At 43.4% G+C, this 27377-nt stretch overlaps 1 protein-coding gene across 3 annotated transcripts in view; it reads right to left on the bottom strand.

Annotated features, from left to right (window-relative positions):
* The window catches only part of Mtmr7 (myotubularin related protein 7), a 90928-nt gene extending 63868 nt beyond the window's left edge, over positions 1-27060 (bottom strand). The window contains exon 1 of one of the 3 annotated variants that reach the window (NM_001107312.3): positions 26969-27060. In NM_001107312.3, coding sequence (NP_001100782.2) covers positions 26969-26992 — 24 coding nt within the window. In that variant the 5' untranslated portion in view covers positions 26993-27060. Of the gene's footprint in view, positions 1-1099; positions 14469-25639; positions 26708-26968 lie in introns of those variants that run through there. The other 2 variants (XM_063275429.1, XM_063275430.1) reach the window with 2 other exon arrangements.
* Positions 27061-27377: the final 317 nt, after the last annotated feature.

Here is a 27377-nt window from a genome sequence, read left to right as displayed (position 1 = left end):
GCATTTAAGCCAGCACACACATGCATTAAAGCTTTGCATTTACAGGATGACCGGCTGTGAATATGAGCTATGTCCTACCAGAAAGAAAGACCATGCTTTTCCATGTGTCTGTAAAGTTGTAGACGTGGCGTGTGGATGTTTGCTTTCCCATAAACGACTATAATAAGAGATATGAAGCTATATATGGGAGACAAGCATAACAGAAAAGGGTACATAAAGAGACCATAAAGATTGAGAATGGTATCCATTCACTGGTAAATCCTTCTAATGACTCTAAAGACCAGACACTCCTCCAAACGTTGGGTGTGTGGAAATGCTCTTTATCATATTTGTGTATTTTGATGCAGAACTGTTTCAGGGATATTGCAGTAGGACTGTGTCACCACACACCAAAGGACACGACCTGTACTGGCTGTGTGGAAACAGAAACACAATGATTTCTGCAGTGAAACAGTTCCTTTTTATTTTAAGGTTTATTTTGTTTTCAGTGATGTGCACTGGGGTGGGGGTGGGGTTGTACATCTAAGTGCAGGTGCCTTAGCAGGCAAGAAGAGGGCACTGGATATCCTGAGCTGAGGTGGCAGACTATGAGCCGTAAGACCTTGGGAAGTGCAGTACGCACTCTTAAATGCTGAGCCGTCTCTTTAGCCCCATGAAACAGCTCCCTTTATCCCCTGAATCAAGTCTAATATTGCAGGTTTCACCTCTTCTTTGACCCACAACTACTTAATGAGCATATTTTTTCACTTAGCATATGGTTGTATTATCTTATTTAATTTACTAAACATGCTATTTTTTTACTAACTTTAAGGATGCTGTCATCCTTAAGGAAACAGCTATGGAAAGAAATAAATGAAGATATGTTAACTTTATAGCATTTCTTTGGGGGAAATTATTTAGCTGTTTAAAGTTGTGTAGCTAAATTATCTAGGGTTGGTATACTAATTAAGAATATGTAAAAATGAAATATAAGTAATTTTTTATACCCTTAAGACTAGTGAAACCGAACTTCATTACAATACATTGAACTAAGGTAATATTTTAAGGTAAAAATATTCAGTATGGAATATTCTCCACACAGAAATGAAAGCGGCTATACCACTTAGAAGTCTTTTTAGAAAGCCCAGGAGAACAGGGGGAGCAGGAACACATATGTTGGCAGATGAGACGATTTAATGGAATTATTCCCATGTCTTTTTGTTAACTTTGGATCTGCTGCAGGAAAACTGTATTTCAAAGTTTGGCAAAGACTCTTACAGGTCCCAGAGCTCTCAAAAGCAATTTTGAAGCTGTAGAAGAAATGGAGGATAAATAAATGAGATGGGAAAAAAACCACCAAAACGACCCACTAGTATGTTAAACAATACCAGAAACGGGTAATCGACAGGACAATTTCAACACTGGGCAAAGTGGGGAAGACAGCAATGTCCAGGGCCCACGTCACAGTGCGTACTTAGGTAGCTGGAACAACCTTAAATTAAATAAATCCCCAAACTCTGGCACCATCGGAAGACCTACTAGTTGAATAGCTATGCCTCATGGGCCAGCTAACTCTATTTAATCTACACAGCAATAAGACTTCTCCTATCTGGAGAGGAGAATTGGGAACCTGCTCATTGCTTAGACAAAGTTATCACACCTTATTTGCCCGTTCCTGGGAAGACTGCTTACATGACACACGGGACACATACTCTGGAAACGGCATTTAATGTGTGCTAAGAAAATTATACCCGTTGATTTTGCATTGTGCGTTTACCACAAATGTGATATTGTTAAATGAGACCTACCTACCTATTGTTAAATGGCAGCACAGCCACTAATAATATAGTTGTTAGGTAGTTAGTTAGTTAGTTACTTTGCTCTTTTCTTCCTTTCCGATGCTTCTTATTAGTAGTATCTGAGATCTGCTCAAATGCAGTAGAACTGTAGACTCTGACAGTCTATGAAGTGCTTAAGTCATGGAACCAAAAGAGGTAACCTTGAAGAGTTATGTCAACTGGGGAAAGAAGGCATCTGAGGAAATCCACTGTTTAAAGTTCTCAGGGAGAGGAGCATGAAAAGCACACATAGGAACGGTCAGGTAGGATGCTGTAAGTAACATTTTATTGTCAGGGAGCAGAGGAAGCATTTAGATCAGCTGCAGTTGAGACACAGAATAAGGCAGAACTGGAGTCAGTGGTAGACACTAGTGCTTTAGCAGGAAGGGGCCTGGGAACACCAAGACTGGAAGCTATACAAAGCCACCAGACACGTTAACTCATAAGTGCTGAGATGGCAAAAATTCTGTCCATGTGGAAGTGGGAGCATGATGGGATAGAACTGGAGGCCATTCTGATCATTCAGACTCCACCCAAGAGACATATAGCCAAGACATTTTAAAGAAAAATTCAACTGTTGGACCACAGTCCAAGAATGTAGTTATGGAAGGGAATCCTGAGTGCTTATGAAAAAGTTCCAAGAAAACAAGGGTATGATGACCTTAGTTTTCTTCAGAACACAGAACTGTGCTTTGGCGCTCCGACCGGATGTTGCAGATAGGAGTGAGTTTATTTCAGGTGTTGTTATTCACACGCCTCTGTGGAGAAACATGTTTTAGCTACTTACAGCCTGTCCTTGTGACTGAATACTGGTGATTCTCCCTCAAGAGTCTAAACTGTCTGATGCTCCAAATAAAGTTGGCTATTGCATGAGACTTTAGCCCACCTCTATTGTAGGCCCCTCTCTCCCAGGTTCATGGTCAACTAGAGCAGTTAACTCCATATTAGTATCGCCCACAAGGGTGCCTTGCTTATGAAACAGACGTTAAATGATTCCCTATGATGTGAGGCTATTAGGGTCCTACACTTTAAAGGACTAGAAAAGGTCCCTTTTTTAAGGATCACAGGGATCACTGAGCAAGGACTTACCTATGCAATTCATGAAAAACTCTTCTCCAACCCTATAAGGTTTCTTAGATTTTTTTTGTTTGGTTGATTGTTTTGTTTTGTTTGTTTTGTTTTGTTGGCACAGGGTTTCTCTGTATAGACCTGGCTGTCCTGGGATTCTCTTTGTAAACCAGGCTGGTCTCAAACTCACAAGGATCCACTTGCCTCTGCCCTCTGAGTACTAGGATCAAAGGCGGCACCACCATTCCCTTGCTTGTTCCCCAACTGTGGGGCAAGTACTCATTTACTTAACATTAAAGTCCCGGAACGTAGAAGGAAGAAATCATACCTAGAAGCATAACCCAAGCGTGAGCAGCGCTCATCTTTTAGTATACCATGGAAAACGTCTATGCCTCATTATAAGGTGGTTTTTATTAGGTACCAGGGTGTGAGGGGGAACAATTCCCAGTAAAGAAAGTAGGAATCCAATCTGTCTGCTTTACTGCTGCATCAATCCAGCCATAGCTAAAACTGCCCAGACATACAAACCTTGGGATTCTGGAGACTTAGGGTGCAATTAAGGAAGAGGCAGGCCCATGCATAGCTGCATCAGGGAGTAAAGATGAACAATGGATGCTAAAACAATCAGAAACAAGATGGACCAAGGGAAGAAAGGAAACGTAAGCTGGCAGGCATTCTCGGGACAGCTTTGAACTTGAGAAAGAAAGAGAACAAAGGTATTAAATATCTCTAGAAACATTGCACATATCAGCCCCAATCCAAGCTGCCATGGTCCATATTAAAAGAAAATTACAAAAAACCACTAGTAATGAAGAAAAAGGAAGTTTTGTAGGTGTGTCCTACATTGTGCCATGTATTACACCATCACTTTGCATCACTATGGTGACCTTAGTCTCCACAGAACACTCACGAGTCAGGTTCTTCACAATTCCCATTTCTAAATCCTCTTCAGATACTTGGTCAATATCAGGTCAGTGTGGCTAACTCTAAAACCTAAGCTTGCCATTCATCATGGCTGTGGGCACCTGCCAATGCTTCTGAGGTTGTTCTGGAACAGTTATTAAAGAAATAATAGTATGTTTAAGATAATGAATTCACAATTACTTCAAGCAGTCTTATACATAAAATATGAGTTTTGAAAACAAGGTGATTTGATTAGGTAAAACTGCAGTGCAAAAATTATATTTACAAGAACCACCAAGACATTATTCTTCGAGACAAATCCAAAGACAGAAGCGTGGAAATGGGGAACAAGAGCCCAAACACCGGTACAGAGTGACTTTCAAGGTTCCCAGAACTAATAGAAGAGCAAAGAGTAAACATGATTGCAGTCAACAAGAAGCACAGCGTTGTGCTGGGTACCAGGAAAAACAAACTGGGCAGGACAGCCATGGCATGGCTGCAGGGACCTTACAGAATCAACTCAAAGGCCTGCAATGGTTTAACACCCCTTTTTACTGCCATCCCATCTGCTGGGTCCAGGCTGAGAGGAATAAAGGGTTTTTTGAACTTTTCCAGGACAAGGCTGAAAAGCTTCAATCAAAACACAGGGTTCTATCTTGCACTGCCAGGTCTGAAAGCAGACACCCTGGCTGCACAACGGCATCCTTCCTCTTTCCATTTCTGCCTGGGAGTCAGGAGGTGGATCCTATAAATCACCAAGAAACAGGACCTCTCTCCAGCAATTCTCACCATGCCTTCTGCTAATCTCACCATATGAGCATACTGCTTTCCACCCTGTAGGTCAGGTACAGGGCTGGTGAACCTTCTGGGTTCCAGAATCATCTGAGACTACCTGGGTTAAGTACAACTGCCATGCCGGACAAGGAATTCACAGGCAGAGTTACCATTCAGTGAAAAGGATGGGGGAAGGGCCGATGGCAGCGGCCACAAAGTGTTCTCAGCCAAATACCAAGTCTTCACTGCTATATAAATTAGGCTGAAGGTCACTGTCAATCATTCAGGGGAAGGGATCCAGCGACTGTTGAACAGAGAGAAATCAAAATGTCTGCAGCAGCCAAAACCTAAGACAAGTTTATGTTCTAATCTAAGAAAAGCAGCTAGATAAATAGTTTGCCATGCTAAATTTGGTATCGTGACATTTTCTGACTCTACCAACATGAAAAGAAAAGTATTCACAAGTCAAGAGCCCCAGGCACTGGATCTGGTTCTGAAATGGAACCGCTAGGCTGAGGCAGCTGAACTCTCTGCTTCTGACCTGAAGGAAGACCCTAAATGTCTTCAACTCCTCCTCCATTCAAGGATGCCATGGCTCTGTCTTTAGAGAAAGCACCCAGAACACAAAACGGCCACCATGGAAATGTATACGGTAGTGACTCAGCCACGTGGGAAGGTGGTGGACCAACTCTCAGCTTTCTAAGGACAGGAAGGTATGGCCTTTGCTACAACAGTATCTGAACCAGTCCAGAGGCTGCACTGTTGAACACAGCTCTATGCACAGAGTGAAGCCATGAACACCACACACGTAGGCACACCTTCCTAGCTGCAGGCGCGTCTTCAGGCTGAGCTCTCCAGGCTTACAACCCTCGCTCCGTTTCCTCTTCTGGTAAGTTAGAAAATGACTGGTTACATGCTAGAGTATTTGAAAGATTTCCCGAGTTATTTCTACCTGCCATAATTATACTTTGGTTTGAATTGGCGGTCTTATCATAACATTAAAGATAAAGCCCTCCGGGGTTGGGGATTTAGCTCAGTGGTAGAGCGCTTGCCTAGGAAGTGCAAGGCCCTGGGTTCGGTCCCCAGCTCCGAAAAAAAGAAAGAAAAAAAAAAGCCCTCCCTTTGTTGACTTAATGAAATGAACATCATATGACACCATTTTTTAAAGATTGAATGAAAAAAGCTCTTCTGGGCTATCGAGAGAGCTCAGTCAGTGGAGAGGATCTGAGTTCAATCTCAGATCTTATAAAACCAGAACTGCAAAATCCCAGTATTGTAAAACCAGGAAATGATCATGAATCAAAACTCCAACCTTTAATTTCCTGAAAACTCCAATCAGACTCTAATGTAGTAGGGAAAAGACCTGATGAAGCTGGAGAAGTGACAAGCAAGCTGAGCTCCATCTGCTCTCCTTGTTTGATGGGGGAACCCCCAATGTCCAATGTGAACAGCCCAGTTTCCTGAGTCTTCCACAATCCTTGGCAATACCTTGAGGGTACGCAAAGGTGCTGTGAGGACCTCCTGCAACTTGGGAGAGATGTTTTATGAGTCAAGTCTTTTTAATGTTTTTGTCTTAGTTTCTTTTCTTGTTGCTATAATAAGAAATACTCTGACAAATACAACCTAAAGAAGTGTTTCCTCCGGCCTACAGTCCCAGGTTACAGTCTGACACAGCAAGGGATTCACAACCTCAGGAGCTCCTGTGAGCTAGTCACACGACGGGCACAGTCAAGAAATGGAGAGGACACTCGGCTCACTTTGCCCACTGTACACAACCCAAAACTCCCTGTCCAGAAAATGGTTCTGCTCACAATTAAGATGGGTCTTTCCAGGAATGAAGAAATGGTTCAGGATTTATAAAGCACTAGACGGTCTTCCCGAGGGCTGGGATTCAACTCCCGGCACTCATGTGGCAGATCACAACCACCAGTGTCTCTATGGTTCTGAGGAATCAACACCTTCTTTGGGCCTCTGTGAACACCAAGCATATATGGTACAAAGACCGTGTATACATGGAAACACCCGCATACATGTAAACATTCTTGTAATTAAAAAGATGGGTCTCACCTCCATCAACCAACTAAGAGGGCCCCTCACAGGCATGCTCTGACCCGTATCCCCAGGAGACTCTGGAGTCGTCAGGTTGGCAATTACCAACAACCATCCACTAGTCGTGTTTTAATTGCACAAATATAAATGGAAATCCTAAAGTGGTTTTGATTTTGGAAGGTGTCACTGTCTCTGTGATAGTTGTTAAGTTGTTCCAGATGTTCCAAAGCCCCTGAACTATAGCCCTACTTAGAGGAGAGAAAAAAAAGAGAACGAGAGAGGAGAGCAGGGGAGAGAGGGGAGGAGAGCAATAACAAGTGTGTATGGTATACATCTTAGTTGTTCTCAACAAAAATAATTATTACTAACTTAACCTATAACCCAGACTAAAACTTTATTTCTTCCTCCCACTCAATACTCACATCTACAACACAGTTCCCTTGTTAAAGTAACGGTAACCAGAGATGTACTCAATTATAGTTGGCAAAGCACCCTGACACACAAGAAGAAAAACTGAAGCAAAACCAACTTCTTCAGACCATTTCAGATCACTATAATTGTTGGGGAGGGGTAAAGTTTTCTAATTTAAACAGGAAGCCCTTTTTCCCTCCTTCTATAAGCCTGCCTAACCAAATAAAGGGCAGTGGTCACGAAGCTTGAAGGGTTTTCCAGTCCACCCTTCCGGTAGAAAAATCACGAACACCCATCCTTTCCCCAAAAGGCAGATTTAAAGTGTTCAAAACTATAAAACCAATGAAAGTCTTTTTCCCAGGACCATTTTATTCAAAGGTCAGAGACAGAAGAACTAAGGGAAGGGCAAATATCATAGGGCACAGTCCAAGGAAATATACGACATGGAACCAAAAGAAACAGTCTGCCTGTCAGGAAACCCTTAAAGGCCTTCAGCATGAGGCATGGAAGGGGCCTTTAAAAGTGAACTCTTGATACCATGTACTACTGTGCAACTAGTTATATCAATCGTGCAGTTAATAAGCCAGTAACTGGGTGCTGCCAATTACCCACTGGAAGTCAGACAGCTGACCCTATCAGTTTAAGTTCTTCAACTTGTAAACTTACTACTTAGATATGCTAATCTGTTGAATGCTCAATTGTATGCCAGTAGCCCAGACAATTTATCAAAGGTTCCCAACAAATTAACTAGGCACAGATTATCTGACAACATCCATCTCTGCTATGAACCTTCTAGGAGAAAGAAACACCCATCCACACATGGTGCAGGCTGAAGAGAATTGTTAGACAATATGTCTACAAAGGTCAGCCGTAACACTGAGTTCCTCACACAGCAGCTCCTGACCACATCCTTCCTGCAGGCTCTGGGTTCTCTGCTCCAGGCAGGCCCAGCCTTACCATCAACTGCACCTAAGGACAGAAAAGTATGGTTATCAGTACAGATGGAGCTCCATCAGCACTGCAGTTCCCTGGGTCACAATATGTATCCAGGACATTACACATCTGAGAGCAAGGACTGGTCGCCTAGGTCACACACCCTGCATGCAGACTGAGCAAATATCCCCAGGGCCAAGGAGAATGACAGTGATCATATCTAACAGTCTTCCCAGAGTTCTACTCAAAGTCATCCTTCTACACGCTTTGTCTCTATTCACAGGTGAATCGCAGGGGGAACAGCTCCCCTCTGCTGCTGCTGTGGCCTTCCACAGCATAGCCCTACCTGATCTGCTGAACAGACTCTTCCTTCCATTCCAAGGACAGACATCTCCACTGCCCTTTAAAGACTTAGTGAAAGGCGGAAATCTATGGTCCAAGCCAAACCTTCGTCCTCTTCCCTTCTCTAGCAATGGCTGTTTAGCCCACATTTTCAACTTGGTCTCCTTAAGCACAACCTATTCTCTAGACAGGGCTAGAGTCATCCAAATTAACTGAAATAGGAGAGTTCAGATTGGGAAAATCCAGGGCCTGGTTGAAGTAGACTGACAATCCAGCAGGCGTGGTTAGACAGATGAGAAAAATCCATCTTATGCCTGACCACGTTCACAGAAAGCTGTGAAAGTCTTGGAATTCCGTGCATGGTAGGAAGATTTTTTTTTTTTAGTGTGCCAGACTTCAAAGCAAACAGGCAACACATTTCTCAGTTTGTTGGAGAATTTCCACATGGAAACTAGGGGAACTGTACATACGTGTTCCTAAGGACTTGTTAGCTACATACGCATTCTCAAGTAATTCCTGTACGGTTACATCCCACCTGTGAAAACAAAGGATTGGAGAATTCTTTTCATTTAAAATGAGAGAAAAACAAAACAAAACCAAGATAACAACAAACAAAAACCAGTCCCACTCCCTGTGTTAAAACTCTTCTACCTGACTTAGGGGAGGACAAGGAAACTAGCTGGACAATTCTGAGTGGACTAGAAAGTTTACACACAGCAGGATGCTGTTCTATCCACCCCTTGCTTGCTGAGAGAGCAGATCTGACTGGAACTTAACTACATCTTTACATTCCACTGAGGTAGACGATGAACCAAAATGGTGACACAGAGCAATCGCTTCAGTAGAAACAAGAGTGTTGGGAGCTCCTGGGAGGGCAGAAGAAGCCCTGTGGTTCCCTGGCAAAACAGACATCATGCAGAAGTCATGATAAATCGTCAGGCACTTGCGAGTTTTACATGGGGCTGTGAGATTGATTTTGGTAGACCCTGGATGTGTGAGCTCAAGGGAACACGTGCCGCCGAACAAAAGAGGAAGCCTAGGATTTGTTTCAAGGCCACCTTAAAATAACCTCAACCAAAAATACTATTTTCTGCAAGTATAAATAAGAAAAAGGGATCTAAAACGTTAAGAAGAAATTAAACTGAAAGCAGATGCTGGGTGTGACATAATTCAAATGCTAAGTGTTTGGAGCAGTCTATTAATGACAAATGGGTAAAGAGCATACAGTGATTTAAAAAAGAAGAAGAATCAGTAGTTTTGGAAGGAAAAGACTTTGCAGTAGATCAATACAGAAAGCTAAAGGCTATTTTATAATAATGATGCATTGCTATAAAAAGAAAAATATTTCTAAATTTCTAAAATTCTTATGAATTTGATGTATTTCTGACAAAAGTATTAGTTAGCTGATAAAAGACTAAATAAACCCTTTACTTACAAAGCTCTTTGGAAACTATGGGAAAATATTTTTCCAAGGCCAAGTTGTGCCAAACGGAATTTGTGGCCCAGGGAGCAGCAGCCTGGGCACAGAGAGAGGCAAGCCTTAGCTCCTCCTCCAGACAAGCCCAGGTCTGGAGATGGAGGAGTAGAACCATCCATCCGAGGAAAAGCCAGGCTTCCCAGCATCTGTCTGTACTCCTGGGTGCCGAAGCCCTGAAAGACAGACTGCACAGCCTACCACATTCTCTTCCTCCTCAGACAGAAGAGTCCTAAGAGACCCACCATTCCCCTTCTATGAAATGAGTATAAATAGGAGGCCTCTTTGAGATCTGAAAGGAGCCGCTGCACCCCTGCCCGCCCTGGTGTGGTGACAAGCTCAGCACATCCTAATAGTCATGTCCACCCATTAACACCTCGTTACTCAACCACCCAGTGCAGCCGCCACTCTGCCCTTTAAGTCACTATGATACCTCTGATAATTAACACTTGTTTTATACTTACCATTGCTGCCTTAATGCAGGCTACTCTTACAGTACTACTTAGAATCTAATCTCAAGGAACTACGTATCTTGTGTTTGATCCTGCAGTACCATGAACTATGCTAGGCGTACGTTTTCTATAGATATTCCATGGCTTACTGAATTCCAGAGCAATAAACCGAAACACCCTGAACTGTGGGATTCCTAAGGATGGGCACTGCAACTTTTTCGTCTTTGTAGGCTGATGCACTTATTAATGCGTGTATGCTAAAACACTTGCCTAGTGAATGAAATTAACAATGATTGGTTAAAACTAAGAATCTGAGAGCTTGTGGGTAGACTCGGGAATGGTTAGGCAGAAAGGTACGCATACTGAATTTAAGTTTTCAGACAAGATAAAGAGAACTATTCTATGATGAAAAACATTATATGTGGAGGAAACAAAGAACAGGAATAAGAATGAGAAGAGAATTCATGTCCTATAACTAAAATGAGACAACTCTGAAGGATAATAAGAAACAGGGCCACTGAAAGGTCTTGAAGCTTAGACACACAGTCACATTAAACTGTAGTCTCCATTTATTCAACAATCTGTGGGTTCTTCTCCCTTGAACCAGTGTCTTGGATATGGGGGTTACATAAATAGTTGAGATAAAGTCACTGTCTACATCCCACATGGGGATGTGTGCATGAGACACAGACAACACTTCAAATGGAAAACAAAACAAAATGTGAGAGCATGCATGTTTATGCTAGAGGATCCAAGATCTGAGGGAGGAAATTAAAGCAAATAAATAGACACATTGGTAGCAATGGTGGGCGGTACAATCTCTTACAAGCATCACCTGTCAATAAAGAAGCCTATAGCCAATAAGCTGAGGCAGGAAGTAGGAGGCGAGACACTGGCAGGAAGAGAGAGCATTCTGGGAAATAGTGAGAGACTGAGGGAGAGATTCGGGAGGATGTGATGAGGGGAGATTTGAGCGAGACTGAGATGCTGAGGAAGAAGCAGGTTGAAACTGAAGGAGACTAGCCGTGTGGGATGGTCTGAATGGGTTATAAATACCAGGTAGTTACCAGGTAGTCAGGGAATTAGCCAAAGATTGTGGTAAAAGCAAGTAATAATAAATAATTAAATCTCAGAATCATCTTTTCTTTCTGGGAACGGACTGGAAAGAAAAAAATGTTTTTTTTAAAAGTGGTCTGCTCAGGAAAGACTTCTCTAATCAAATGGCGGGCTAGTTCAAAAGAGACCCAACGAGTCAGAAATGTGGAAATTTGGAGAAAGAGCACTCCAAGAAGAGGAAAGAAAATATAAAGGCCTGAACAGCTATAAATGTTAAGGTTGTGGGAATGGCTGAGCAGCTTAGGGTGGGAGGGATGGACGAGGCAGCATAGGCTGCCGAGACGAATCCTGGAGGGTCTTCCAGACCATGATGCAGATTCAACTTCTACACTGAGTGTGGTGGGAAGTCAACAGGGGAGCTTACAGAGGAAAGGCAGTAGGACTGCAGAAAGAAACGCTCTAGAAATTAAAAGGCTTTCCACACGGAGATTTCAAATATAGTGTATAAAATAATTTACTATACGCTTGTTTAATTCCAAATGACAATGTAAATTCCATGAAACTAGGCCTGTCAGCCTTGTTAACCATCAGGGATCTGGGCCTTTACACAGGGCCTACCACACAGGAAACATGCAGGTTAACAGAGGCTTTTCAGGCCCTCTAAGTAGTTGAACAGGGTCCTCCTCATAAGCCATCACAACCAAACTGGCTGAATTGTACCCTGAACATTCTACATGCCTTGCGCTTAGCCATATGCCCAGAGGAGCACAACTTTCTTTCATGGCTTGGCAGTAAATGTATTTCTCCGGGAATCAGTGATAAGCAGTGTTTTAATAAGCAACAAAGAGGGGAAAAGTAAATACACAATTTTTATAAAGTTGTCATGGCCTGCCACGAAGCCTTAAGTGGGAGCTATTTTTAAACTACTTTAAATGGGGCTGTGGGAGGAAGGGTTGGGCCCGTGTCCTGGGAAGTGCTCTTACTCCCAAAGGCTTCAACTAGCTGTCCACCAGGGGAAAGGGCACTAGAAAAAATAGTTTTGACTGTTCCTGGCCTAAGAAATATGGTACAGAGTGAGCTGTTTGCAGGCCCTCTGAGTGCAGACCTAGAATCCAAAGCTGAGCCAGCACACACAGCCACAGAATTCTGGGGTATTGTCTGGTGAAGCGTTTCTGTTCCACACATACTTTCACAGTTTATCCTGATCAAAGTGGGAAAAGTAACAATAAAAGGAAGTTCTAAGAGGAGAAAGACCTGTGTAAATCTGACCTGGTTGTACCTGCAGAGATGGGCAGATCTGATGAAAGCTTTACTTCCTGTGAGTCCACCAGGAAAGGCTACACTTTGCCAAGAAGTAACTAACGGCAAAGGTGGCCACACACAGGAGTTCCGGGTCTTCATCTCCCAACCATGCAAATGTTCCCAGGTACATAACAAATGTTCAAATTGAGTGCCTTTTCAGTACAAGGATCCTTCTCCTCAGGACAGAGGCACATCCTCCCTTCTCTCCTCCACCCATCCACTGCAAAAAGACCCTCCCTCAAGAATCTGGGCTTTGCCTCCCAGGCCTCTCAACAGTGGCTCTCTGAGCAAAACTGGATGCTTTCCTAAAATTCATGAGCTTGCAGAGATGAATGTTTTTATCACAGAAAACTACACTGGGAAAGCATGGGTGTGAACTAGAATTGGGTTACACAAAGCCACTCTTTGGAGACTGCCTCCAGGGCAGTAAAATATTTAAGCCCATTATGAGGCATGGAAGTTTAAGTAGGTCAAATGAAATGTTTGGATTGGGAAAATTCTTTTTATTCTCACATTGCATGTAAGTTTTCTCAGCAATACAAACTTGGTGTTACCTCCTTTTGCAACGAGAACAATAAAAATTATTTTTTTTTAAAAAAAGTGCTAAGAAATACCATGCATCTCATTATCAAGTGTTGTAAATATATCCTCTGTCTGTCCTGTAAAAGTTGAAGGCCAGGAAACCAAGGTTGCAGGAGTTCTCAGGAACCCTTGGAGACCATATACCTAGCTGTAGTCCAGATTGTGAACTGACCACAGATGGACACAAAGATTAAAGGAACAGAATTAGGTCAGCTCAAACATCTGTGCTGAATTGATTCTCAGCACATGTGCCAAGACAAGCCGTTTTCAAGAAATGGCTCTGGAGCAACTGGTATTCCACAAGCTGAAGGACTATAGCCCTCTACACAACAACATACACCGAGTGGATCAAAAACCTAAACACGTTAAGGAGTTTTTGTGAGCTTAGGTTAGGCAATGGTTTGTAAAGAACAATGCACCAAGGAAGGCACTAAGAAAACAGATTAGCCTGGATTCCCACCAACTAAAAACTTGACCAAGAAAGAGAAAAGACATACCATGGGATGATCACAAGTCATATAGGTACCCATGAGCACAATCTATGAAGAACACTTATGGCTCAAACATGAAAGGCAGATAACCCAGCAGAAAACAACCAGATGGTCTTAAAACATATGTATCTAGATAAGACACAGTCAACACGCACAAGCCAAGACGAGTAGTCAAGATCGTTTATCTCTCGGTAGGGGGAACCACTCCCAGTAGGGACTACTCCCCACCCCTCACGGAATAGGCTTTATCCTGAAGGTAGACAGTGCTGGTGAGGAGCTGGTGCACTGGAATGACCATCATTCGTCTTTGCTGGGAATATAAAATGGTGCAATGTCGCTGGAAAAGGTGAAACTCCTGATTATACACCCAAGAGAACTGGAAAACATGGGTTCCCAAAACACCTGTACAGCAATGTTTGTGGAAGTACTACTCATGAATATTTAGAAATAACCCAAATTCCCATCAACTAGTAAATGAGTAAACAACCTTGAACACATCCACAGTAGACTGACTATTAACCAGTAACACCTAGGAGACGGAGCTCGGGATGCAGGGAATGAGGTAAACCATGTGTGTGGGGTGTGTTTATAACCCCAGTACTGAGAAGGCGGCAGCAGAAGGGTCCAAGGGCTTTGCACTAGTATTAGCTACAGAAACCCTGTCTCAAAACTAATCTATGCTAAAAGTTATATGAACCCTAAAACATTACACTAACTGAAAGCAGTTGTTAGGCACAATGAATCATAAAACACCATTTATATAAAATACCCAGAAAAGGCAAATTTGTAAGACCAAAAAAAAAAAAAAAAAAAGCAGATCAGTGAGTATCTTCAATATAGAAAGATACAAAGATACAAAGGGTAAATAACTACTAACAAATACAGGGGTTCATTTTAGAACACCCATGGGTTTAAAACTATTCTAAAATTAGATTTCTGTACAAAAGTCATTTTACCTGGAAGACTTGTTATTGTCATGTATTAAGAACAATCCTGACTCCCAGCCATATCTTCTACGGTGTTCTCATTTTTCTCATTTTTTCCCCATTCAAACCAACATATTCATTCATAGTCTTCATCCAGCTACTTAAAAAGACACTGGCAGCTACATGCATTCTACACTATATGAATGAATAAAAACACAATTTGAGAATGAAGAATTCTTTAGTTCTATGATAGATTGTGTGCCCTAAATATCAAAGGTTGACTCAAGATAGTAAGACTTCACCCAAGTATTGCTAAATCTATTAGAAGGGAGGATTTCAGAAAGCATGGTTACCTCTGTGTGAGTCTGTGTGTGTGTGTGTATGTGTGAGTCAGTGTGTGTGTGTGTGTGTGTGTGTGTGTCTGTGTGTGTAAGAGAGCATCTATGTGTGCTGTGTGTGTATGTCCAAGTATGAGTGTGTCTCTGTGTGAGTATGTGAGTGTATGTGGGTATGTGTATGTGTGTGTTTGAGCGTGTGTGTATGTCTATGTATGAGTGCGTGTCTCTGTGTATGTGTATGTGTCTGAGTATGAGTGTAACTGTGAGTGTGTGTATATGTGTATGTCTATGTCTGAAGTGTGTATGTGTTTGTGTGTGTGTGTAGGTCAGATGAGAACATCAGATGCCCTGCTCCTCTATCACTCTCTGCCTTACTCTCCTGTGACGGGAGGGTCTATCACTGAACTGGAGACTTGAGTTTGAGGGCTCTGCTGGGGGCCTGCATGTCCTGGTGTCCCTGCTGCATCACAATGCCCTGCTTGCAGCCAGCCCCCGCTTTTCCCATGGGAGCTTGGGATGGAATTCGGGTCCTCACGCTTCAGGGAACAACCACTGACCCTCCAGCCGTAAGTACAGATGACTCTGAGGAATGCTTAGTACAACTCCTGTGAGGATTTAGCTTTCTGAAAACTAAAGAAAATAAACTGCCAAGGCTATACTTTAAGGGTTCATCCCCACAAACAACCCCATCTTGCCTCTGAAGTGAGTGACCACGTGCGGTAACGCAGACTACGTCCTCTGGAGTTGCCAAAAATCTTGGGCAATACTGGCCATACAGTACCGCCCCTGGTTCTTTTGTGAAAATCAAATTGCAGTATAAAGAAAAAGTGACCAGAATGTTTGAGAACACAAAAGCAAAGTGTTAACATGAAGGTAACAATCCAGGCATGCAGCAGGAGGCCTGGACCTGTTGAGCATCCACCCCAAGATGCTCTCTCACGTCACTTCATGTATATCAAAAAGTAGTCTACTTGTAAAGCATACAGAATGGCAAGCCACACTGCACGGTTCTCATTCTGCCTCTCCTACCTGAGCAACCTGTCTAACCTCAGTTTCCTCCACTGTGAAGTGGGGCTAACGATGGACGGCATTCACCTGAGACGCTGACTGAGGACTGAGCGGATTGTCCCGTGGAAAGCCATCCGACAGTGTGTAGTGCAGTTGCTGCAGTGCTCTACAGTACTCTATAGCGCTCTACAGCACTCTACAGTGCTCTATAGCACTCTACAGTGCTCTATAGCGCTCTACAGCACTCTACAGTACTCTACAGTGCTCTACAGTGCTCTGCAGTGCTCTACAGCGCTCTACAGCGCTCTGCAGCGCTCTACAGCGCTCTGCAGCGCTCTACAGAGCTCTACAGTGCTCTACAGCGCTCTACAGCGCTCTGCAGTGCTCTGCAGCGCTCTACAGCGCTCTACAGTGCTCTACAGTGCTCTACAGTACTCTACAGTACTCTATAGCGCTCTACAGTGCTCTACAGCGCTCTGCAGTACTCTATAGCACTCTACAGTACTCTACAGTACAGTGCTCTGCAGTGCTCTGCAGTGCTCTACAGTACTCTACAGTACAGTGCTCTACAGTGCTCTACAGCGCTCTACAGTACTCTACAGCACTCTACAGTGCTCTACAGTACTCTACAGCACTCTACAGTACTCTACAGCGCTCTACAGTACTCTACAGCGCTCTGCAGTGCTCTACAGTGCTCTACAGTACTCTACAGTACAGTGCTCTGCAGTGCTCTACAGTGCTCTACAGTGCTCTACAGTACTCTACAGTACAGTACTCTACAGCACTCTACAGCACTCAACAGTGCTCTACAGTGCTCTATAGTCCTCTGTAGTGCTCTACAGTGCTCTGCAGTACTCTGCAGTACTCTACATCACTCTACAGTACTCTACAGCGCTCTACAGTGCTCCATAGTGCTCTACAGGAAGGCGTCCAACAGGCTACTGAATTACTGTAGTAAAGATAGCCACAAGGTAAGCTCAATGTTACCATAAACCAGTGAATTACATGTCATCATCAAGAATTAATTACTTTGAAGAAACTCCAGACTGATTTCCAGAGTGGTTGTACCAGTTTGCAATCCCACCAACAATGGAGGAGTGTTCCTCTTTCTCCACATCCTTGCCAGCATCTGCTGTCCCCTGAGTTTTTGATCTTAGCCATTCTGACTGGTGTGAGGTGGAATCTCAGGGTCATTTTGATTTACATTTCCCTGATGACTAAGGACATAGTACTACCTGAGGACCCAGCTATACCACTCCTGGGCATATACCCAAAAGATGCTCCAACATATAACAAAGATACATGCTTCACTATGGTCATAGCAGCCTTATTTATAATAGCCAGAAGCTGGAAAGAATCCAGATGCCCTTCAACAGAGGAATGAATATAGAAAATGTGGTACATCTACACAATGGAATACTACTCAGCTATCAAAAACAATGACTTTATGAAATTCATAGGCAAATGGATGGATCTAGAAAATATCATCCTGAGTGAGGTAACCTAATCACAGAAGAACACACATGGCATGCACTCACTGATAAGTGGCTATTAGGCAAACAGCTTGGAATACCCACGATACAACTCACGGACCACACGAAGCTCAACAGGAAGGAAGACCAAAGAGTGGATGCTTCAGTCTTACTTAGAAAAGGGAACAAAATAATTATGGGACGTAGACAGTGGGAAGAACTTGGGAGAAAGAAAGGAGGGGGAGGGGAAAAAGAGGGGCAGAATCAGGTATGGGAGGAGACGGAGGAGATGTACAGAGGGTCAGGAAATTGAGCAGAGCTGTGTAGCAATGGGGGATGGGAACTGGGGGTAGCAACCAGAAAGTCCCAGATGCCAGGAAAGCAACAGGTTCCCAGGACCCCACAGGGATGAGATTATCTGAAATACCCCACAAAGGGGAGGGAGAACCTGCAGAGACCATATCCAGAGGTTGGGCATGGCCCCCTGGTTGAGGGATGGGGCCACCCACCCATCTCCAAAATTTTAACCCAGAATTGCTCCTGTCTAAAGGAAATACAGGGACAAAGAATGGAGCAGAGACTGAAGGAAAGGCCATCCAGAGACTGCCCCACCTGGGGATCCATCTCACATGCAGACACCAAACCCAGACACTATTGCTGATGCCAAGAAGTGCTTGCTGACAGGAACCTGATATAGCTGTCTCCTGAGAGGTTTTGCCAGATCCTAACCAATACAGATATGGATGCTCGAAGTCAATCATCAGACTGATCACAGGGACCCCAATGGGAGAGTTAGAGAAAGGACTAAAGGAGCTGAAGGGGTCTTATCTGGCATCAACAGGAGGGAGGTCCTTGGTCCTGTGAAGACTTGATGCTCCAATGTAGGGGAATGCTAGAGTGGTGAGGTGGGGGAGCACCCTCAGAGAAGCAGGGTAAGGAGGGGATGGGATACGAAGTTTGCAGAAGGGAAGCCGGGAAAGGGGACAACATTTGAAATGTAAATAAATAAAATATCCAATTTTTAAAAAAGAATTAATTATTTTTAAAAAATCTACTACAATAGTACCACACAAAATTTGGGAAGAAAATGTTTAAGTCATTTAAAAAAAAGAAGAGAACATAGGCAACACAGACTTCTGCAAAGTGATTTAAATACACTGATGTTTTATTGTGGTTATTTATTAGTGATAAAATGGGAATAAGCTAAATATCAAATAAATTAAATATTAAATGTTTACCCTAAGGATGATGAAGTACCTGAGAGTTCTGACTGCTTACAACATAACAAGCAGCCCCAGAACTCTCCACAGACACAAGACTTCTGAAGATACTGTTGCTCACTGCAAACCAAGAGTTCACGTTCACAGGGCTCCCGGCTGCCTCCTCGCTGTGTCCAAGGGACAATACTGAGCAGTCTGCACAGACAACTTACAGAGTAGATCTGGGCCACAAATGGGGAGTTTTCAAACTCAGAATTTATGAACACAGAACGTCATGCAAGGAGGCTTCCAGTAAACCTGAAGAGCTCTTGCGTCTAGAGAGAACTTTATTATTGTTTCGAAAAATGAAGTCACTCTATGCTACTTAGATAAAAATTCTGACAGGGAAAGAGAGGGAGGGAGGGAGAAAGGGGGAGGGAGGGATAGAGAGAGAGGTAAGCTGTTCACTATACACCATCTTTCAGATAGTGCCAAACTAAAGCACGAAAACGTAAATGACCCATGAGAACCATCTCCCTAAATAACTCATGGTTAAACCACAGACTATAATTATAGTCTATGAGGTTATTAGAGTCATTTTTCCAGAAGAATATTAATAAAAAAGAACACGCAAAGAGAGAGACTATGGACCCAATTTGTTTTAAATTTCATTTCTATTCATACGCAAAGAAAAGGGCAGTATTCTACAGAGAAGCAGCCTTTCCTGGGTGTTAAGATTAGGCATCATTTGGTTTTGTTCTGCTTTTCCAACTAAACATCTGTATTACCTTGATACTCAGAAACACTGACTTAAAAAATATATAGACAGCAAAACCATGATTGCCTCCCCATAGCGCAGACAAACAAACCAACCATGAGCGCGTGGATCAATAAACTCAAACCTCTGTGTTTCAAAGACACTAACAAAGGCTCAAGGGTGCAGTGCGGGTGGGAGGCTGACATCGCACTGCACTGACTTGGCTTGCATTGCCTGGTAATGCAAGAACCCTGGGTTGCTTCCCCACTGACCAGCATCACTTAAACCAGACATGGCGGCAAACACCCATCAGCTCAGGATGGGCACAAGTAGGATCAGATGTTTAAGGTCATCCTGGGCTTGGCTACAGAGCAAGATCAAAAAACAGAGCCAGCCTGGGATACATAATACTGTCTCAAAGCCAAAAATGAAAAACAAAAACTCTATCAAAACAATGAAAGGGAAGCCTCCAGAATGGCAGAGAAAACACTGACAACTCAGATATCTGACTAGAAACCGACATCCAGAAGGACTCTCGACAATTCAACGATTAAAATATTAAAGGAGAGGACACGGGGTAAAGTGGACATGACCTCAGCAGGACATATGTGTCCACAGGACCTCAATAGTGATATCTACTAGTATGTATTATTAACATGCAGTCGTGACTTTTTTTAAAAAAAAGTTCTTTTAAAAAATCTGAAAAAAATTAAAATTCAAGTTCAAACTAAGCAAAGGATTTAAATGATGTTATCCAAAGAAAATACATGACTGGTTTATAAGCACATGAGAAGACACTTAACACCTTCAGTCATTAGGGGTTATAAATGGAAAACAGAAACTACTTCACAGGGATGGGGTCAGCACTTACATGTGAAATACCCCAGACAGGCTCATGTGTGTGTGGAACACTGTCTCCTGCTGACAGCACTATGTGAGGAGCTGCTGGAAACTTCAGAAGTGGGCCCTAACAGGAAGTGGATCACTGGGGGCACTGGTCTCTTCTTTACTGTTTCCTGTCCACATGAGGAACCTCCTCCATCACTCGTGCCTATTGTCACGATAGTCAACCCAACTGAACTAGGCCAAGCAATGGTGGACCCTTAAACTCTCCTAACAGTGAGCAAAGCAACATCCTCTGATACTATTTCATTAACTAATACAGGAGACTCAAACTAAAGACAGTTAACAAGAGTTGGTAGAGAAACAGTCATCAAACAATCAAAACTGGCCACAGTAGACATTGTTGGAGGCTCATAACTGGTGGAGCATTTTTGGATGATTTAGAAAAGTCCCTAACATGCTAAGAAAACTTTCTCATAATTTAGCAATTCTACTCTTAAAGAAAAGTCATTGTTAAGAAGGCTGAAACATGGGTCTGCATTAAAATCCACACACATAAGCTCACAGTAGAATTTGTTAGCAACAGCCAGAGCAATATTGTTATGTTTTATAAAAAGGTGAGAGGCCAGAGATATGTTTGGTGGGGGTGTGGTATGGTGTTGGGGAAGGGGGTGTCTTTCGGGCCCATGCTCAGGTATCCCTTCTCCCTATGAAGTACCAGCGGTACAGTATAGAACAGTTCATTCAGGACATGGGGAGTGGAGGGGAAGCAGGGGAGGGGAGAGAGGAGAGAAGTAGAGGCTGGCCAGGAACACGTAGAGAGAGAGAGGGAGCAGGAGCAAGAGGGAGAGAGCAAGAGAACAAGAGAGTAAGGAGGGGGCAGGCGGCCCCTTTTATAGTGGATCGGCACACCTGGCTATTGCCAGGTAACTGTGGGGCGGAGCCTAGACTAAATGCCCACAAACACCACAGTAGAGTAACACTACAATCTGGGCCAATCTAGAAATCGAGTTTGAAAAGCCATAAAGAGTACATATCTTAAGGTTCAATTCATATGAGATTTCTGGAAAGATAACAGAGCACAGATAAAAAGCGTATTACTGGTCATTAGAGGTAAGAGAAAGAACTGGGCCGTGACCACTAATGAGCATGGGATTTCTATGGCAGTAATAAAAATGTCTAGATATGGGCAGAGTGCACAGACATGCATGCATCCCCTATTACTGTTATCATCTGCAGACTATTTGCTAAGTAAAAGAAAGCCCAGGTGACAGTGGTATAAGGATGATGACTGGCAGGGAGAAAGAAAATCTCAAGTCTTCATGTCAAACAGAGAGCGCACAAATGAGATTACTATTCCCCAATGGAGGAGGCGGTCAAACTGGTCAGTTTGACATTCATTCTAGGCAAGATTCTAAAATTAGTTACTTAATGGAACTCTGTTTCAGCCTAAAAAAGGAAACCATCAATCACTGGGGACATCAGGATTCACTCAAGTCATCATTCCAAAAAGCTGTACTTTCCTTCCCTGATGAACTGTTTGGGGGGAGCGATGGGGGAGTGAGCTAAGTAAGAGACCTGGTGAAGTTGCCAAGGTCGAGGCCCTAAGAAATGGGGCAAACGGCACCCACTGCTCAGAATGTTCACACCCTGGTTTATCTCGATGAGGAACAAAGTAACAGAACTAGACCTAATATATGGTACCTGGTACCAAACCAAGAGGATGAGAATAAGGATCCAAAGTAGGATTAAGCAACAGTCTGAGTCCAACGGGAAGCAAGCAAACAACGACGCCGAAAAAGACTTGTGTACGTTTAAGACTTTATAAACCAAGGCTAATCAATGAGTTCTCTGGGCACGATGAACGTGTTCAAAAACTGGAGAATGTCAATGCTTGCACAACACTCCACCCACACTGAAACCACTAGGTTGCATATTTGATAAAAGTGGCTTTATGTTATTTACATTTTATCATATTAAATACAAATGCAATCGCTATGCACTGTGCACTATATATACATATATACATATGTGCATATTTAAGAGGATCACAGTACAACCAAGTTACAGGCACCGTGCATATGAAACCTGGATTCCTAATGCCTAGTCAGAAATATAAAGTACTGAATGAAGAATACTATTCATTCGTACAATTATTATTTATTTAATGCATGCTTCCTTGATACTAAGCACTGTTGAGGTACTGTGGATGCAGGAGTGAATACATCCGTCGTCTTCCGAGACTCCCAGTTAAGGCAGGAAGCATAACATTCAACAAATACCACACAAATGAACACAGTAATCAGTGAGGAGCATAAAAGAAAAACAAAATGGTTCCATTAAAAAAAATGCAGCAGGCGGGTCTAATTTAGACGAAAGGCATGGGTAGCAGGCTCTCTGAGATTACTTTTAATTGGAAACTGGGACTATGAGAAACTTAGCCTGGTGAAGAAAAGATTAGAGTGTACAGTTCCCCCACTCTTCCTGAGATGGAATGACAGTGCACAAATCCTGAGACACAAGAGGACCTGCCACACTTGATAAGCTTACCAAGGCCACAGACCTGGTCAGGAAATGGTCACTAAATGAAACTGGGGAAGTAGGACAGATCAGTCAAACAGAGTCCTAGAATCTTCTGGGGATTCTTGTTTTGTATCTAGGTTCAGAGAGAATTCACTCAAAAACATTGGCAGAGTAAGTAGGATGGTTGATTTCAATTGATTGAATTAAAAAACAATAACAACAAAAACAACAACAAAAAAAAAACAATAATCTAGGACATTAACAAGACACAGCTTGGAGTGTGTCCATGAGGAGGTCTCTACCGTGTTTTAACCAAAGAGGAAAAACTCACACTGAATGTGGGACCCCAACCCTTGGGGTCCCAGACTGATAGAAAAGGGGAAAGAGGGGAAATCACTAAGCAATGCCATTCCCCTTTCTCTGCCTTCTGGTGAGCACCAAAGACCAAGCCTTTCCACCATTGTGGCCTTCCCCTCCATGCTGGACTGTAAACCCTACAACTGTGAGCCAAATCAAACCCTCCTCGCCTTAAGTTGCTTTTTCCAAGGTATTAGGTTGCCACTGTAAGAAAATCAATGAGAGGGGTTGGGGATTTAGCTCAGTGGTAGAGCACTTGCCTAGCAAGTGCAAGGCCCTGGGTTCAGTCCCCAGCTCTGAAAAAAAGAAAAAAAAAAAAAAAAAAAAAAAAAAAAGAAAATCAATGAGAGTGAAGTGTGACCATATGTCATAATAGAATTACCCAGAAAAGAAGACAACAGAAAAGGAAGACACTATCCAGTAAGGGCTCAGACTTAGGAGTGGGGGTCAGAGCAGGAGCCATTTAACGGTTTGTATTAGAGATGACCACGTATCCCGTTAATAACTCAAATTTACAAATGTGGAGGAAATGCCTTTCAGAAAGAAAAGATTACTCTCAGTCAGACCCCAGACAAACAAATGAAATTTCACCAACACTTCAAGCTGTTTCTAGGAACTCAGAAGCCTTTTGATATAAGTAATACTTGAGCTCAAAGGATAGCTAAGCTTCCACTGGCATACTTTCTCCCTGGTGAGTTTTCTGGTTGGTAAAGGGAGATCAACACCAAAGCAGAAACCCCGATTTCTACTGTGAAGGGTACAGGTAATCCTGAACAGCCCCACGTCCACACAGCCGCAGAGCTCTTGGAGTATTATTTCCTTTGCAGGGGACCATTCTGGTTGAAACACATTCTGCTTAGCATATGCTCTTGAAAGGCTTTAGTAAAGTGTATATGCAGGCACACACACACACACAGAAAGAAATATGTACAGGGCACTCCTAATTATTCACATGTATCTTCTTAAACCGCACTCCAGAGTGCGACAGGCTGTGACAGCTCTTACCAGTTTTCCTTGAGCAAATCAATAACTTACACGGTCAATGAGAAAGCAACTATACATCATACATGTATACATTTACTTTCCTCAAAACAAACCCATTCCTATCCTGGTAAATAGTGCATCAAATGAACAGTGAATCCGTTAAGCAAACTTTCTATATACGACTGAAGACATAAAACTATGAAATCAAGAAAAAAACTTCCCTGAGAATATAACAGAGCATGCAGTGTAAGCGTGAATGCCACCACTAACAACCACAGAATTGAGCATGTAGCTGTACTCTTTGTATGCAACCATGAATGCTTCAAATCCATGCGTACAGCGTATGCACTCCTAGATGCTGGAGCTTAACACTGGATGTCCTCCCAGACTGGTCTGTCTCCCCACCTCATCTGTGAGTCAGGGTCTGTGGAGCTTGCTGTGTTGACTAGATTGGCTGCCCAGTGAGCAACGGCCATTCTCTTGTTTCTACCAACACCCCCTCCCCCAGTGCTGGGATTTCAGGAGTGTGCCATCATGCCCAACTTTCAGTGTGGGTGCTGGGAATCCAAATTCCCATACATGTGCAACAAACGCTTTACCCATAGTCCAATACATTCAACCTTTTGATGTTACCAGATGGCTTTGTCATCTATGATATGGGCAGTCCAGTACCTTGCAGTTGAGTTTTGTTTGTTTGATCTCGCAGACAGGTTTAAGTTTACTGCTTTGTGTTGGGCTGCATTCACACCTACCCTTTAGTCACACATGCCTGCCCATAGCTATGGGATGGACATTCCTGAATGGCGAAAATTACTTTAGGACTTAAAAACAGGGGATAAAAGGAAGGGTTTCTTTTTCCTCAATGAACTTCATTTTCAGCCCAATCTTGTGGTTTTCAAATTCTTCTGAGTTTGCAATTATTCATTCTAATGTATATTTACAGAATCATGTGACCACTGTATCAAATGCCCTTGAGCGTCGACTCCTTTGGCTGTAACAGTCAACTCTAAGAAGACTTTCCTCATCTTCCCACGGAAATACACACGTGACACAGTGGGTGGAGAGACCCACAGGACCACGTAATGACTGACCCTCTGTCAATTCCCCTCTTTGAATCCACCGTACCCATACCCGGTTCATGTCTACGTCTGAGTCATATAGTCCCATGTTTACAACTGGGAGATCCTGAACGTGTGGTACTCCAAGCATTTCACAAATAGCAAAGTCCATGACTCTTAAGTGCTTGTGGAGTGAAAACAGATGATTGAATCTCATCCGCCTAACATGTGTAACCTCAGAATTTTGTTATGACAATTTATTATTCTAGTGCCAATGGCCGCATAATTCAAAGACACTTCAGTGACCTCTCCATCCCGACCACCAATTTCTTTCAATTTCCAGTCGCAATTTCTACGTGGCCTAGAGGGTATTGATGAAAAACAATTAAAAAAAATGCTTCTTGTTGCTCTGGTTTAAATATATGGCTTTGTCTGAGGTATAACAGAGTAAAATCCAGAAAGTGGCATCACTCTCCCAAGCTCCTATTGAATAAAAGAATGCCATCCCAGGCTACAGTACCATCACCCTTGCTGCCGACATCCACAAAAGACAACGCCTGTATAAGGTCTCCTTCATCATGAAAGAAGAATGACCTTGGCAAGAGACAAAGAGAATCATGGGTTAAACTCATCATTCTTGAATAAATTATTTAGTACCACTTAAGCCCTGAAAGCCTTGGGCCACCTATCTTGTGGTTTATGGCACTGTCTCCTAAGTTTACAATTTCCCGATTGTAAAGCAACAGTTTAATTCCACAGTGCAACATCAATACAATTTAAGTCCACCGCTGGAACTGACATTCTCCAGCAAACTAGAAGGCCAATTCTTCCACGAACATGATATTAAAGAGGCACTTAAAAGGGGTATGGGCAACCATCTCGGATTGTAGGAATAAATTCTTGCTGGATAAAGAGCAAAATAATTAAGTTTACGTTCCCATGAAATGATAATATCCCTGAGATCACGGGAGTTCTGTGCACTCTGATATAATTTTGGCCTAAGTCTGTCAGGGGCCTTTTTAAAATATGATTCTGAAAGGACTATGTGATGGCAACAAGAGATAGACAACATGATTTTTAAAAAGGTCTTCCTTCTCAGAGGTTTTTAAAATCAAATAGGAATCTCTATCATTATTTTCATTCTAAATTATATTGCAACAGAGTGGCAAGATTTGGTACAATGGTTAGGGCTTCCAGTCTTATTTAACTGGATAATCGAGAAACAGACATTTCTGTTCAATGGCAAACGCCAGTGTGTTTAATACACACTCACGGGCAAAATCTATACGTAGCATCTTCTTCCCAAAGAGCCAAACAAACGGGAAACAGAAGAACACGCCAGCATTCAGTCACGGCAAGTATGGATCCTAGGCTCAGCTGCAGGTCCCTAGCAGCTCCCACCTCAAAACCGGAAAGGAAGCATCGGGCGAGTCGGAATCTTTAGTTTCAACAAGCTTCCAAGTTCATTCAAACCATCTGTCTACAACGCACTTTCTTTGCACCTGCTATTCAGAGCTTGCTTCCTTTTCAACTGCTCAGAGCTAGCAGCACCTTTTTTAAATGAAAATCTTTAAAGCCTATAACCGGGCAAGAAAAACCGTTTATCAACAGACAAATGGGGTTCATTCCCTCCTGCCCACCCCCGTGTCCACTGCGCACCCCCCAAGGACAAGAGGTTAGCTCCAGCTAGGCCTGTGAGCTAGCAAGAGAAAGACCGGCCTCGCAGTGCTCTGGGAGATGCTAGGGAGCCGCCAGCTCCTCCCTCGTTCGCGGTCCAGCTCCCGGCAGGGCATCCCGGTGCGCTCAGCATCCCTCTTCCTTCTCTGCCTCCTCCGCCCGAGCCACCAACCTTAGGGGTACGGATGTGTTCCATGGCGGCCCGCGTCTGCAGGGTTCCCGGCGGGCGCGGCCTCACGCACCTGCGCGCGCGTGCGGCGCAATGGGAAGAGCGGGGAGGGGGCTTCGGCGGGAGCGGTTGTGGGCGGGTCCTGGGCTTGGCTCCTCCTCCAGGTGCGCCGGGCTGTGCTGGGCGCCTGCGCGCGGGCCTGGGATAGCGGCTCTGCGCCTGCTCCTACCTGCGGGTCTCACCCTTGGACTTCTCTCTCCTTCCTGCTTCCTCTCTCTGGTGGAGGATCTCACTGCCCAAGTCACTAGGTATTTTTCCACATGAACATCTTCAAGCTGGCCGTGGTGGCGCTTGCCTGTAATCCTAGCCACCCAGGAGGCTGAGGCAGGAGGATCATTTGGGTCCAGCAGCT

The sequence above is a fragment of the Rattus norvegicus genome, chromosome 16 (assembly GCF_036323735.1).
Source record: "Rattus norvegicus strain BN/NHsdMcwi chromosome 16, GRCr8, whole genome shotgun sequence".
Classification (NCBI taxonomy): Eukaryota; Metazoa; Chordata; class Mammalia; order Rodentia; family Muridae; genus Rattus; species Rattus norvegicus.
Note: the sequence above shows the minus strand (reverse complement) of the source record. Positions and strands in the feature narration are given on the sequence as shown.